The sequence below is a fragment of the Ptychodera flava genome, chromosome 19 (assembly GCF_041260155.1).
Source record: "Ptychodera flava strain L36383 chromosome 19, AS_Pfla_20210202, whole genome shotgun sequence".
Lineage (NCBI taxonomy): Eukaryota > Metazoa > Hemichordata > Enteropneusta > Ptychoderidae > Ptychodera > Ptychodera flava.
Window position 1 is genome coordinate 20,057,390 of NC_091946.1, and position 16,732 is coordinate 20,074,121.

The 16,732-nt window shown below is 36.7% G+C and overlaps 1 protein-coding gene across 2 annotated transcripts in view; it reads left to right on the forward strand.

Moving 5' to 3' along the window:
- Positions 1–16,732, forward strand: part of LOC139118842 (unconventional myosin-XVI-like) — a 70,934-nt gene that overhangs the window by 38,173 nt on the left and 16,029 nt on the right. For both annotated transcript variants that reach the window (XM_070682338.1, XM_070682339.1), the window contains exons 12-21: positions 3,757–3,871; positions 4,661–4,808; positions 6,770–6,878; positions 10,560–10,749; positions 11,587–11,795; positions 12,263–12,412; positions 13,153–13,323; positions 14,550–14,625; positions 15,929–16,104; positions 16,502–16,576. In XM_070682338.1, the coding sequence (XP_070538439.1) occupies positions 3,757–3,871; positions 4,661–4,808; positions 6,770–6,878; positions 10,560–10,749; positions 11,587–11,795; positions 12,263–12,412; positions 13,153–13,323; positions 14,550–14,625; positions 15,929–16,104; positions 16,502–16,576 (1,419 nt within the window). The remainder of the gene's footprint in view (positions 1–3,756; positions 3,872–4,660; positions 4,809–6,769; positions 6,879–10,559; positions 10,750–11,586; positions 11,796–12,262; positions 12,413–13,152; positions 13,324–14,549; positions 14,626–15,928; positions 16,105–16,501; positions 16,577–16,732) is intronic.

Sequence of the window (16,732 nt, forward strand, 5' to 3'; positions counted from 1 at the left end):
ATACAGATGTTGATCTCATAGTGTTGTAAATACTACATTAAACTTGATGAAATATGGTACCGGTTATCTATTAGTGTTAGGATAGAATGAAAAAATGTTTTGCAACATCCTGTCAACTAATTCCCAGTTGACTCATTTAATGACCTTTAGGATAGTGGCCTACATTGGTTTCATATTTTTCATCACCATGGAACTCATTCTTGGCCATTGAGTGCCATCTGTATCAAAGTATTTTTATCACAGAACCTGTAATGAAAGTACCCATTAGCAAGCGGGGACTGGGTCATCAACGATGACTTGTTGTTCATTATGTTGATCATAATACTTTCAATGAAGTTGCAAACATGTGGCAAAGGTTCAAATTTACACATAACTGTATGAAACACGTGAGCATTTTCAGTTCATATCTGGTTTTAAATAGCATTACCAGAAAACGTAAAAAAGTTGTCTTTTCTGGAGAAATTGAACAAAATAGATAAATTAAAACAATGAACTACCGTTTAATTTCCAGTTGTATGAAATCTAACATTGTTTTTTTGTCTAAATTATCAAACGATACCAATGATATATGTTAAGGGAAAATTTCTAAAAATAAGTATATTCAATGAGTACAGTAATATGATCCATACTATTGATAAAGAGGCTTGCCTCTCCAATGGATCATTGACGGTACTTGCACAACGTTACCTTTTTCTAAAGTGAGGAACACTCATAAAAGTTCACAGTTCAAAGTGCCTATGTTCTTGATGATAAGCACAAGATGTACCTCAGTCTACCAGAAATGCAAAATACCATCTGTTCAGCCTATATACAGATTGCAAGTACGTCATCAATGTGTCAAGGAGTCTATCTATTGTTAAATCTCTTCCTGTGTGACATCATTAACCCTTTGAGTGCCAAAAAAAGTCAATTTTTGTCAGATTTTTGCCAAAATTTTGATAAGAATCTGTGGCCGATGAAATGTTGTGTTCATTTGGTCCAAAATTATCAAAAAAATTACAGAAAAGTTCATAAAAATTGGTAAAATGTTGCGCAGAAATTTTGGTGGGAAAATTACAGCACTCAAAGAGTTAACATAGACTTGAAGGTGTTTGCTTCACTACAACACCTATATTTGTAATAGAGAATAGATAATCCAAATTACATTTATAGACAGATATTTCACTTCAAGATATTACATATCTTGATATGATCTTGCCAACATAAATGAACACACTTCAAATTTTAATTCCAGGTCAAATGTCAACATTTCACAAACTCATAATTTGGAGGGAGCAAATCTTTTCGTCTTTCTGATTATTTTCACTGAAGAAAGATTGTCCAGGAAGTTTCCTTGTTTATCAAGAATCAATGTCAAAATTACTCTAAAACTGCTGTGTTTTATTTATTGAATTGTGTAAAGAATCACTAATTTTACCCTCATGAATTTTTTTTACAAGATCAGACAACTTTACCTTCTAGATTCTTGCCACTTCCAAACAGGGCTGACTCCTTACACTTAATGATGAAAATGACTGCGTGTTGCCACCAATATTCTGATCAACGCTATAAATATAAAGATCACATGTCAGGGGTTTTGACTGAAGGCATAAGAAATAAAATAGACCCAAAATAGAGAGAAATCATCCAAAATTCTTGCAGTACCAGCCATAAGTAATAAACCTACCGTTGCAATCAGTTCCTAGTTCTGTGATATCCTTCTTGGCTTCTTATCATGGTTTGACCGTCTGTAACTGTTCTTTTCCACAATATTTTAGCGCTATCTCCTTAGCTGGGTGGTGAGTGAGCAGGCTTCATTTTTGCCATTTCAAATAACTAACAACTTACAATATTTAAATACAGAAATGTCATGTGATGTAAAAACATTAACATGTACTCCATAGTAAAGTGCCAATACTGACCAAGTGTTGCTGCTGAGTCACACTTTATCTGGACATACAGTTATTAAAATATCATGGCATTTTCTCACTAACAGAAGTAAAGAATTCTCCTTTAAGTTAACATGTGATTGGATCTCATCAGGTCACTAAACATTATTATTTCCCCCGTATGCTGTATGTATGTATGGTTGACACCTTGCACTAACAGAGGTCCGCTTCTACATTAACAGTGATTGAATCAAACCAGGGCAATAATACTCTTATTTCCGTAACATCTCTAAATATTACTTCTTCTAGGTCAACAGTAATTGCATCAGGGCAAAAAGCATATTTCTACCCTTTAATGTTACAATAGCTGATTTTTACTGTAAATGAACACTTTTAGAAGTAATATTCCATGTGTAACACTTCCCACTGTAATGCATCGTATTTGTGTAGTAGATGTATGTAAATTGTATTGCTGTTTAATATTTGTATATTCCTAGGCACTATATTGACCTCGAATCACTTCCTTCACTGCCCAGCAATGCCAAATATCGACCTCACTTCCTGTACTTTCTGTCTAGATATACAAGGTACACCTGATCTGGAGCTGTAATTTTCCCACCTATCTGTTATTCTGTCCTTGACATTTCTCCTGCAACTTTTTCTCACCTTAGTGAAAAAATAATGTTGTCCTTGAAAGAGGCTGCCATCTGTCAGTCTACATTTTTCCCCACCCATTTTTTGATATCAACCTGTATGGTCACTCACAAACATCGTATCACAGCCTCCTAACTGTGCCATCTTGTAGCTTAATTCTTTGTTCAGTGGAATACACAGGAGTATTCACCGTCAATTTTAGATTTTTTTCTGTCATTGTGTCGACTTGGGACAAGTCTTTGAATGATACTGTTTTTTTGAATGTTACGTAGTAGAGTTGTTGCAATGTCGTAGAGTTATGGCAATGGAGTGGCGCAATTGCATGATTCCGACTAAAACGTACCTATGGCATATGATCATATCACGGTCATCGTAGCCAAAGCGTTTCTCACGAAAGTTTCACCAATGTGTAATAATTTGCTGTAACGACTTTGTTTTACAAAATGTCAGACTTCATTGAACCATTTCTAATACATGTAGTTGTATGGACAATATTGAAAAGGAAAATTCTAGCCACTCTGGTAAAATACCAGAAACCGTTCAAACTTAAAAAAGTAGACACACAAATATGTTCTGACTATTAGTGTGCAGTTTCTCTTTCAGTGAGGAAAGTGACAAAAAAAACTACTGTCACTGGTGCACTTAATGCAGCGATTCTAGAACACACTTCTTATCCTGCATGGCTTCTCAAAAATGTTTATTCCATTCATGTGCCATGGATTCATGAAATCAACATGGTTATCAGACCAGGCACTGAAAGTCATGTAATGTAACCAAAGGCATACACGTATATACAAAATGCAAACTCTGTATTCCAAGCAAGCGTAAAATGTCTTGAAGCATACGTAGTTTACTGTAAATACAGACCAGGATCGCAGCAGTGTAGTCGAGTCATGGTTTTTAGTTGAAACTAAGGTCAAAATTCTAAATACAGTGACATTCTAGTGGTGAAAATCAACACAATATGCCAGTTGATGAATATTAATGAGGGACCAAGACAATACTGTTTTATTACTGACTTGTCAATAAAATGGCAGTACATAAATATAAAATATTATAATATTTACAGAGCATTTTTCCCCTATGTTGAACCTATCCAGTATCCTTAGGTGTTCAATACCAGAACTCAAAGTATTCTCTCAGTATCAATCTATTATTGACCTGTTTATTATCCCCCTTCCCAGAAAAATATTCATATATTGACCTCATAATGTACTCATGTATCCCATTCCAGGTAAATCCACTTCTGGAAGCCTTTGGAAATGCAAAGACAATAATGAATGATAATTCCAGCCGATTTGGTAAATTCCTAGAATTGCTCTTCAGCCTGGATGGCAAAGTACAAGGAGGTGAGTGGTTGAGGTACTGCATGCCTCAAAACTGAACCTTTTCACCCCCGGATTGCCTGTAAACAGGTCCACAGTCACCATTGATAACATTGGGTTTGGGCCAAACCATGGTGGTGAAAAGGTTAATTAATGTTTCAAGCTTTTGCTCAAACTTTGATCTAGTAAAACTGTAAACCATTCTTTTTCATTCCCAAGAATAAAAATCTGGTGCTATAGGGAAGAGTTCAGTATCAGAGAAACAAATTGTCTCAGCCAAGCATACTATTAAGCCTTTGAGAGCCAAAGTCATTTTTTGTTGCCTTCGTGAAATATAGCCCAGTCATTTTTTTCAGAATTTTGCCAAAACTTGATAAAGAACTGTTGCTAATGAAATGAGATGTCCATTTGGTCCAAAATTATCAAAACAATTACAGAAAAATGCACAAAATTGGTAAAATGTTGCACTAAAATTTTGGTTAGGAAAAAAAATTACAGCGCTCAAAGTGTTAACTCTATGAGGAAAAAGTAAACTTGAACTTGTCACAGAAATGGGTAATTGAAAACTTCTTTTTCAAAATGGATCCCCACAGGCAGCAGACTAGCAGTTTCAATTTAAAAAAAAATAAGCCATTAAAAAATTTCATCCTACTCCAAGAGCCCACACTAACGGTAGCTCTAGAAAGTATTGTAAAAATTTGAGAGTCTAAATATCTCTCCCCAATGCACATTCTATCTCTCAACTCCATACATAACAACTATTTAACATTTGACAGGTTATAATTAAATCAGTGACTTTTTAAATATTCACAGCACGGATCCACGAGTATCTTCTGGAAAAATCACGAGTGGTATACCAGGGGAAAGGAGAACGGAATTTCCACATATTTTATCTCATGTTTGCTGGTCTCTCTCCGGATGAATATCGAAAATTCGGTCTGGAATCTTCGGAAAAGCACAGGTAAGGGACTAACAGATATTGAAAGTGATTATATTTGTTTAGAAAGATAGTTACATATATAGATCGGGAGAATTTTTTTTTATATGGGAATTTTTTCCTGCTTCTTTGAATGGTAATTGAATTCTCTATACCAGTTTGTAATTGTTGATAACAAACACAATGTAGCTGCTTTTAATACATTTGCTGTGATTGGTGTGATGTAGCTGCTTTTAATACATTTGCTGTGATTGGTGTGATGTAGCTGCTTTTAATACATTTGCTGTGATTGGTGTGATGTAGCTGCTTTTAATACATTTGCTGTGATTGGTGTGAAAGATGGTGACCCTCTGGGCAAAACAATTGTTATGTGTGTGTGAAAAGAAAGCAATTCTTTTATCTGTTCCCTCAGTGTTAATAGACACGTACACACAGCGGTAAAAGGACACCATTAAACAATCAGTGCCTATATGTATACCTATAGAAATGGTATAGTCAGAGTTTATGGGTGGGGCTTTTTTAAATACCAGATTTTTTCCCATCAAAACACAATTATATTTTTCAAAGATACTTGGAACAACACCTTAAGCAATATAAGCCATACAAGTTTTTAGCTTTTTCAGTACTTGTTGTACATCCCATTGTTTTGAATTGGATGAAAGGATTCATGCACTTGTAGATAGAGGGGGGATGAGGGGGTTTGAAAAATTTATATGGGCAGGACTTTGCTTGAAGCAGAACTTGGTATTTTGGCGTTTTTTTTTTTCCAGATATTTTCATTACTAAATTTTCCAATGTTGTCAGTTTAAAATGATGAAGCCATATTTCATTGGTATATTACTTAACCAAAGCATCTGCAGACACACAGGTTCCACCCTGCGTGTCAAATGAAATATCCAGGATTTGGACAGAAATGTGATTTTATTGTGTCAGCATGATATGTGTGTGTCAGCTTGGTTAGGCAAGACCTGTTGTCAGGTGAAATTGAAATTGGATGGAAGATAATTCAAAAAGTTACAACATTGATAATTTATAATCCCCGTAAAATGTTTGGAATCAGTAAATTGTGTTCTTTCCAAGCTTGGAAAAAACTGACAGAGACTGTAAATGATGGCCTATTTATGATGAAATCACTTTTCTTGATTTCAATACCCGAGAAACAGATCAAAGCCTCTCCGATATAGCCTAGAGGACACTGTCTTCTATCATTTATGTCAAATTACCTACTTTGAATAAAATTGCAACGTGACTGTGGAATAGCAGATCTCCCTAGCTTACTGTGAAAACTACCGTTATACAGGCTGTCAGTTGTTCTGTGTGAATGTTGGAGACCCCCTAGTTGAATGCCAAGTCTATTTTGAACAGTTACTATAGGCTTATACTAGTACTTCATACCGTAACGTTTCATTGCCACAGCTCAAAGGCATAGGAAGATGTGTACTAGAAGTATACACGTACAGACAGACACAAAGACAAACATGTATGTGCAGATGCATGTGTGTATTCATGCTTACATTTATCCTGCACAATATAGTTTCATAGACAACGTTTTTGCCGAGGGAAGTAGGCTTGTAAAATGTTACTAGGTTTCCGTGAGCCATTTTTACTGGGATTTTTTTTCGTGAATTATCACGGCAGTTTCATAGTAGGCAATTGCAGAAATGTTACTCTAACTCCAAGATAAATTTACACTTGAACTCTAATGAAAGCTCTAATGCATATGATATTCGCATAAATTTATCCACGATTTAAAAGCAAACTGAAAACAAAAATTACATTTTGAAAATTCTCTTGAACAGCTCTCAATCAGTCACATTTATAAAGGACGGCTGTATGATGTTTGCTGTGTTAGCTTTTTGCATTATTACCCCTCTTCTCAATAAAAGATATGATGCTCTATTGTTTAATACAACATTGGAATGTTCCATCTCTTTGGGAGAGGAAGGAGTGAGCACATCATGACCGGCAAATCTCACCATTTTCAGGTATTTAACCGGCAGCGGCGTAAACTTGAAAGCGCTGGTGACGCAGACCAACCGGGAACAATTCAATGAAATCAGGGACTGTCTGAGAGCTGTTGGTTTCACAAGAGATGTAAGTAGACAACTTTTAAATAATGTTATTATCCACTTTTATTTCAGAGACCTTCCATTGTTCACTTGCCAAGATATTCCAGCCATCACCATTTACTGACTTCCCACTAACTTACTTGTAAGACTTTTGGAAGTCTTTTCTCCTTGGCCACTTTATACTTTGGAATTCTTGTAACTTCATAAACTTGCATCAGGAGATGCCTCACAGTTTTCAGTGAGTGAAACTTGTTCTTGTGTATAGAAAAAGTCTGGCTTGTTGCGTTGAGAAGAGTTGTGGTATGAGGTAACGACACTTAAATGGACGTTGTATGTAGTAAGAGAGGTTACTGTAAGACAGAAAATGTTTCTGTATAGTTGATATTTTGCCAAGTGACTTCCTACTGTTCAGTTTTAATTTCAAAATAAGATATACACTAGCACAACAATCTCAGATGGCATAGAATGAGGCAAGTGGAAATGTTTTGTTGAAATTTTCAACATTAACCATACCACAGGAAAAAACCCATGGTTTTCAGTAACGTCGAAGTTGAGAACTATGTAAGGAAATGCACAAATGTTGGCCAAAATTATACTTAGATCACTTTAAAGCCCCAGTATTTGTAACTTTTAACCTTTTTTCATGTTCGAAATTACATATTATTCTCTTACATCCATCGTGAAATGTTGTTCAGTAAAGAAATAAGCCAAATTTGTGCTCCTGTAGTGACATACAAACGCTAAATATTGCCCGATCGAGTTGGATTGCCGCGCGGGTTTGTTGACAATTTGTAGGCTGTGCACGTGATCGAGAACGCCGATACTGATTACATCATCGAGCCTGCAACATTCCTGGGGCCTTGCCATGCCACGCCACACTGCCCGGGTAATCGCCCATGGTCGCTGGCAGAATGACCTGCGAATGGTTTTATTTTTTTCTTCTCCGTTCAAATACATACTGCTACTGTGTTTCAGAGGATACAGAACTTTGGCAGAGGAGGCTAACATTCTATTCTGGTACCGTGTGCGTTATATACGGATTATTCAAACTGCAGTCGGCAGTGCACCGGTCACTTAGAACTCCGGGTACCGATGTAAAATCAAGACGACACTATATACACTTGGCTCACTTCTGTAGGCAAATAGCTATCAAAATTGAGTAACTTGAAGTAATAAATTTCTGCTGATTGTCGCTTTAGCGGCAAGGTGATTGCGAAATCGAAGCAACATAGTTTGGCAATGTATGGTAGGCTGTCGAATGCAGTGAACGCGATGGCCTTTGGCAGCAAGTAAGGGAACCGTCAGCATTTACGACCTGGGGGTCATTCAAAAATTGAAAGTTATAAGGGGTGCTCAAAATGTTTTTTCTTTGTCTTACTCTGTCCTCAATGACATAATGATTAGTTGATTATATATATTTTACTCTGATACATATTAAATAAAAAGAAAAATACTCTAACAGTACAAATAAATATCAACTAGATGAAACAAGGCAAAAAACTACAAGTAGGTGCTACTACTAGCAATACTTATTATGAAAGAGAAGGTAGTGACGATTAGAATGATATCGTTGTTCATGTACGCAATGGCACCAGCGACATTAAAGATGAGGATCAACAGTGGTGATGATGATGTCACACAGTAATTTTCTGCAGTCGTTACCAGGGTTGGAAGGAGAGGCTGGGTCATGGAGAAATGTTCTCGACAGATATCACTATAAGTGCACAGGATCTAGGACAAAACTGAACTGTTGTGAATTCATCCTTTATATTATCATAGAAATGTATATTTTATTTGACTTGAGTTCAACAACCATTTGGACATTTAACCATACCATAATGACATGCTACCCATCCAAATTTAACAATACTATATAGTCTCCTCCAAATTTAACAATACTATATGGTCGGAGACTGCTTATTAGGTGACCTTTTATATCTACATATTATTACATGGGCTCAGGTAAGCAAAACTTTCTGTTAGAGAGGGGGTTACTCAAAGTCATCATGGTTGGCTGGGGTGCGACTCAAAATTAAGGAGTTTCTAATGTAATTCCTCCGACCCCCAGATCGTAAATAATGACGGCTCCCTAAACAGCTGTGAACGCCGAGTCAGAACGATCGGGACCAGTATACGCACGGCTGTATCTCAGCGAAAATTTAGAAAAAACAATGGAGCTACTGCCAAGAAATTTACAGACTCTTGGCTCTTGATGCATCAGTTACTGAGCTTTTTTACTGGTAAAAAGGCATTCTGAATACAGCGGTAAATTTCCTCCCAAACGAGAAAGGATAATAGACGCGGGCATTCTGCAACGGACGCTGTCAATTTTACCTTGCTGCAGGCCCCACACCAATCTCGGCCCGGCCCCGCTGCACTTGTAAAGTCTACTACCTCCATGTAGTACAGCCTTACAGATCTAGTAGCTGGCCAAACACACAAAAAACAACGTCGCAGTGTAAATTCCGTAGGTCAGAACCGTTGATCATAAATTTTCAGAACCAGTGATGTTGAAAAGTTTTGTATTGATCACTTCATTTAGGTTTATGCGAATGACTTTCTCATGGAGCTGCGTCTATAATTGTCCCGGGCATTGTCCATGCAAATTTGGGGCCTGCCTTAGCTCCCTCCGATCGTCTGTAGACTATAGCCTGAGCAAATCGTACAGTTGTGAAAGTCAGATATGTATCATGAATTTTATACAAAAATCTAAACAACAGAATCAAACCAAGAGGTTAGTTTGCTGTCGGGCCGGGTGCGCAGGGGACGACTTTGCACTTGTGTTCGAACTTCCATCGCATCGCAGCTAGCCGATACTTGTTGTACTACTGTAGTCCTTGTGAGGATTAGATACCCGTTACGTTCGATATTATTATGTTGAAATACTTTTAAATTTAATAAGTAAGACTTTTGTACTGCATTCAAGATATAATTTTTCCTTTCTGAGCGTTTTCAATTACGCCGTACGGCAACAATATGCGAAGTTGATAGGCTGTGTTGCCTGCAGCGTAGCCTGGCCGTACACAAAACTTCGTTTGAGTAGACCGAGCATTTACTTTCAACGAAATTTTCATTATAATCCATAATGGAAGAAACGACTAGTTCAATGATTACAATGGTGAAGTGTTGAATTTTTATTCATATATGTTTTTCTCTCTCAATTCATTCAGCAAACTTGATCTCTGTACCATCGGTCACAACGTGCAGTGCCTTGCATGAAGCTTACAATCGACTGCCTCCGTCGTTAGTTTAGCTGTTCAAGACGTTTGTTTGCACGGCTCATTATAGTCGGAACAATCTGTAAACACTTACATTATAATTTATATCTTTCCGGTATTTCACCCAACTTTCGCGCGTTTTTAGCTGAGTCTCCAGTTTCGATGGACCAGACCTTTTCGAAGAGCGTATGGTTTCTACGGACGCGCCACAGTAAAACTTGCGTAGATGTGGTTGAGCATGCGCGGTGGTGTGATTACGTTTCGTTTCGTGTGTCAACAAAGCTGACTTCTGGTCCGGACAAGAAGTCATTTTTCACTCCTTTTACTGTTAATCGTGAGGCGGGCTGGGCATGCAAACCATGCGATTCAGTATTAATTATGGTCTACTTTCACATACTGAGGATGTCATTTTAATCAAAAATATGAAAAATATTGTTAAAAGTTACAAATACTGGGACTTTAATATAAAAGACATTTTTGCATTGAAGGATGAAGACCACCTTATGAGGGCGCTGTCTACAGTTCTTCACCTGGGAGACATCAAATTTGAGCCCAGTGGTCCATCAGAGGCTGCCAAACTGGTCAATTTTGACGTCCTTGAGAAAGTAGCAGACATGTTACAAGTGCCTGCCGAAGAGCTTGGGTCTGCCTTGGTGTCAGAGTTCAATGTCACGAGAGGTATTTAAAAATAAATTTGTCCTCATTTATTCCAGTAATCAAGGTTCTCTTGATTGTGTCTTTCACAGTTGGCCAAACTTCTCTCACAAGTATACTGTTAGTCACAGTCAGTGAGATGCTATGACTTGAGGGGGCTGTTGCACATATGGCCTCCTTGATATGACTTTTCATTCGCTCTCTCTATGTCGTTCATTGCTGATTTATTATTCATTGATGATTTGAATATTTTATATCACAGGAAATTGAGTAGTGTAACTTAAGCGTGTAGGATATAAAGCCTTAATTGTTGTGAAAAATTGATGTAATAATTGATGCACTTTGAAAGAAGCCAAGTGTGTCGGTAGCGGTAAATCAGATGAATGGCTGTAGGGAAATGAAGTCTTTATTATAAACCCTTGAGTGCTGTATTTTTTCCCATCAAAATTTTAGTGCAACATTTTACAAATTTTTATGAACTTTTCTGTAATTTTTTTGATAATTTTGGACAAAATGGACACAACGTTTCATTGGCCACAGTTTTCTATCAAAATTTTGGCAAAAATCTGACAAAAATTGACTTAGGTATACTTTATAAGGGCAACAAAAATTGACTTTGGCGCTCAAAGGGTTAATGCAAAATTTAAAAAATGAATACTAACACAATCAACATAGTTTGCCTCATCTGGAGTACTTCAAAAGTGACATTTTGTCAAGCTTCGTAGAAGTGTTTACAAATAGAGTGTCAATGCTTTAAGTGATGGCTTATCAGTTTTCGCAGAAAATTTGTTGAAAAATAATTCTTGCTATAAGGAGAAATCACACCTAATGTACACTTTATTTGCAATTTCTTATTTATAGGTGAAACTATCCGCAGGGACCGAAATGTAACACAGGCTAATGATTGCCGGGACGCACTTGCCAAGGCTTTGTATGGTCGTCTGTTTGGTTGGATCGTCAACAACATAAATCAGATGTTACAACCACTGGAAAACAGCGGCCCTTCATTGCCGATCGGTGTTCTTGATATTTTTGGTTTTGAGAATTTTTCTAAAAACAGTTTTGAACAGGTGAGTGTTGAAGAGTCGGACAAGCAGCCAAGTCCCAAAATGTGCAAGAACAAACAAAAATTACTATAAGCAAATCTAGAGCAAAAGTTATTTGTCAAATATTTTCAGAAAGATAGTGTAATGAATATAAGAATTTTTGTGTGGATTCGAATATTAAAAAAATTGTGTTATTTCAGAACTGTCAATAATATCATTTCTATGTTTGTGCTAAATGGTTTTTCATAAATTTGGTACTTGTACAGTATATATAGTATGCATACTCAGGACAAGAGAAGCGTTTTCCAAATGGACAACTTCAAATAATATTCAGTTTGGGTAGATAATGAAAAATCATCAAATTTTTAAAAAATAAAAATTTTTGTCAAAATAGATAATATTAACGCTGTACACAAGACATTGAGGAAACACTTGTAAAGTTCACAGAAGATTAACAACTGTTTTTTTCTCATTTTTGTTTGTTTTATCAGATCTGTATAAACCTTGCTAATGAACAGTTGCAGTACTATTTTAACCAGCACATTTTCCAGTGGGAGCAAGAAGAATGCACAAAGGAAGGAATAAGGCTGGAAAAAATTCACTACACAAGCAACAAGCATATTGTGGATCTTTTCCTTCAGGTATGTTGTGATAAAAGTTCTTTGTATGTGTCAAAAATATTTCCAAAGCAGACATTTGATATTTCGATGATAAATTTTTAGCTCATGTTTGGTCATAGGGCTATGACAGTTGGTGGGGCTTGTTTGATGGCTATATTGGGTATGTCACAGATATTGTACAATCAAGTTTGTCGATAATTTTCGGGTCAGATTTCGGCTTGATAGAGTATAGACTATGAACGGTGCTGATGGAGACTGTACCAGATCTCTGATTCTCTGTGGCTCCGACTCACAATGGTCATATAAAGTAGAATGCGCCTCATAGACAAATATTTTGACTTTCAGTCTTTTAAATACATGTTTGAACTACCGCTTGAGGAGGGCTCATTTTGTAGCCCTTGGAGTAAGTGATGTTTTCACCAGCTTATTTTCGTTAAAGTCAAAAATTTAATCTTTTCCCATAGAGTTACAGCAGGGATGACGGCCATTTTGAGTTTCAAATAAATGTCGTTAATTTGTTTGTCTGGTACCAAATTTTGCACAGTGACCTCCAGATTCTATTTCTTGATTTGGAAAGTAAGTTGGTTAAAGTTTGCTCCCTGGAAGTTCTAGGATTATTTTAAACGTGCCATAGAGGAGAGAAAAAGGTATGACACAAATTTATTTTGGCCTTGCTGACCGGCTCATCAAACGTCAGAAGTCTTGCAAAATATCCTAAAGAGATACTAAGTCCCTTATGAGGCTTGTCCTTTGATTTTCAGAGACACAGTGGTATCCTAGCAATACTGGATGAGGAGAGCCATTTTCCTCAGGCGACAGACAAATCCTTGGCAACTAAACTCCACAGCGGGCCAGGAAAGACAGGAAACACAGTTTATTTCGCCCCGAAGGATGGTGGAGTGTCATTTGCTATTATGCACTACGCCGGCAAGGTGGGTGTTTTCTGTTACTGCTTAATGTTTTCATAATCTCACAATTGTCATCTCTCTTCCAATTAAGATATTTCTGTCGGGGTTCAAGATTTGTTGCCATGGTAACAGAGGTTTAGAAATTTATATTTAGTCACTGTTGTTGTGCCTGTGTACCGAAGTTGACTTTGTACACAGAAGAGATATCTACAAGGTACTCTTAGACTACTTTTTGTGATATGCAATTATTGTAAACAAGTTGACGACAATAAGTTCTTCCTCCCATGTTTGTGACTATCGCTCACAAATTTGTTTTGAAAAAAATAAATTGCACTCCAAATGAGAGGCTGTTTTGTCTGAGACTGAAAAATTTGACTAGATGGCATATGGTGTAGGGTTCTCTGCTTTTGATATAAGCGTGTGGCTCAAGGTATATTTACACTCAGTAATTTGTTTTTTGCATCTTTTCACACCTATCCAGTGATATGAAGAAATTAGATGGAGTTTCATCACCCTTCAAATTTGTCAGAAAATAATTGTTTCCCGTGGGAAATAATAATTACCTTTTGTATGCATCAAAATAAAAAAAATTCATTCAACAGCCCCTTGTCTGTGGCTGTAGAAATGTCAGATCAAAATAGGCTGAGGAAATTTCATGATCAAAATGACCAGTGAAAATCCATGCCGATCAAATCTGCAGTCTGAAATAAATAAGCTACAATCAAATCTGTGTGGTATAAAAAATTGAGCGAAATTGTCCACTCGCAGTAGATGCAATGTCTGTATTTTGTCAAATTTATATAATATATACATTTGGCTCCAGTTGTAATTCTTCTGTCTGCTGTTGCAGATATGGAGTACTGTTTCACTCTTTATGCTGAGTAAAGATATTCCATTAATGATAGATACGGAAAAAATCAAAATAGCCATGATGAACAGGCGTTCATATTTATTTAATCACTTTATGATTGGATATTATTTTTTGTTTGCGGAAGTGGCATATACATAAACGAAATGTGTAATATTGCTGACTGAAATTTTAATGTTTCTTTCAGCAGAAATTTTCGTTCATCTATATTTGTATGATGAAATACATTCAGTTTTATAAGAAATAGGTCCATCTATGAATAACCAATTGATATTAACCCTTTACGGCCTGACTTTCTGGTGATTTAAAATTACCAGAGATATAGGGTTTAGGCCTGAAAGGGTGAAATAATGAGAGTGTGTGTTCTGATTTCTCTCCAAAGGTGACATACAACTTGGTCGGAGTTCTGAACAAGAACAGGGACACTCTGCCAAATTCCATTCAGTTTACGATGAAAAGTAAGTTCTTTCTCGTACCTCAGCACACATATTTTGGTCACAGACTCTACACTGAATCAATACAAGTGTTTCTATAGTGTCATCAACTAGCACTGGGCGTAGAGTTCAATTGGAGATTGTGCTGCATTGCAAAGACACAAGTAACTGGTTTCTGCTTCAGCGTTTTCAGTTGATGTTAATATTTTGTTAATCATGACTACAGAATATACAGTATGAAACACTCTGAAAGTACTCAGATTAAAGATACATCATGCAGTCATGCATATACCTTGAAACTGAGAGATTTAAAATTTTGCTCAATCTTTCGTCAAGGAGACTTCAAGCCATACTCTTGTAAAATGGAAAATAAAATCTTTGGTCACAGTTCACAGTTTGGTAGCAGAAAAAACAAAACACATGACGTTTAACCCTTGGAGTGCTGTAACTTTTCCCACCAAAATTTTAGTGCAACATTCTAACAATTTTTATGAATTTTTCTGTAATTTTTTATTATTTTGGACCAAATGGACATCACATTTCATTTGCTACAGGTTTTCATCAAAAATCTTAAAAAATTTGCCTGAGGTACATTTTATATAGGCAACAAACGTTGACTTTGGTGCTCAAAGGGTTAACAATATGTGACATTCAAAATGGCTTCTGTAGCAGTGTGCATCTAAATCTGTTGAAGTAAATTTTTTAGTATTCATTAAAACATAATCGTGAAAATTTCATTTACTCCTCAAACTTAAGGAAAGAGTCCATACAAGCAGCATGCCAGCAAGCAAAGTAACATAAAACTTTGGAGTCCGTCCTTGAGATAGATCCAACCTTAACCCTTTCACCACCATGGTTTGTCCCAGATCCATTGTTTTCTATGGTACAGTTGGACCTGTATACAGGGAACTGGGGATGAAAGGGTTAAGGTGGCATTGCACATAGCACAGCGTGTTTTGCTCAAAATAACTTTTTTGCAAAGATTTTTTCAATTTTCATTAATTTGTTCACCAAAGAATGAAATATTGTGTAGAATTTTCTCTGCAAGATTTCTTTCACACTGATGTCTCCTTAGCACATATTATAGGTTAGACAGTTTAGCTAGTAAGTGTAATTTCAAAAAATTGCATTTAGCTTCTTGACACAGTTGGAAAGATTAAGTATTGGTGCAGTTGTTGTACCTGATCAAGGAGACATATTATGATGCCGGTAATTGGGCTGACATTTTGAATAATTGAGCTTCAAAATGCCCCGAGCGGCCATCTTCAAGATGAATGCAGTTCTTGTACAGCTGACTGATATCGTAATCTTGGTGTAATTACCGCAGCCAGCAGCAGCCTTCTCATTAGGGAGATGTTCCAATCACGGCTGACCAGGACTGGCTCCCTGGCGCCCAGCGCTCGTCAGCGGCAGTCCAGGAGATCCTCCAGTGAGAAAGACGCTCAGACGTCGCCTTTTGATTTCTTCAGGAAGAAGAGGATGTCTCAGAATGAGACTGCAAAGGTACTTGTACATTGAAGCCGAGTCTTTGTAGACTGTCTTGATCTAAGAGGGTGAAGCCATTTCGAAATTGGGGTGTGATGAGATTTCATGATGCTTTTATCATATGACCAGCCTACATCATGTATGTGGGGATGAGTGTGTTGGGATGTGTGTGTGTGTGTTTCTCTGTGTTTCTATGTGTGTATATTAAAAGCAGCAAAAAACAGCGATTTTTCAGGATGTTTTGTTTATTCTGATATATATATATATATATATATATATATATATATATATATATATATATATATATATATATATATATATAGATCAATAGATATTATTTCGCTAATAGCAGTATGATACCTTGAAAACTTTCATTGTTACGTACCAAAGCACTTCTTTTTACTCTATTCCATAGAATATCACAAAAAGAGAGAGACCTGTGATTGGAACTGAGAGGAAAGGAGCATCTACAGTGGCATTTCACTTTAAGGTAATTATGGAGGGAGGAATATTTGAGGGATGTTGGGGGATTTGGGAGGGAGGGAGGGAGGGAGGGAGAGAGAGAGAGAGAGAGAGAGAGAGAGAGAGAAATGAAAAGAGGGAATGTGAAGAAAAGAGGGAGTGATTAATCTATGGATGGATATGC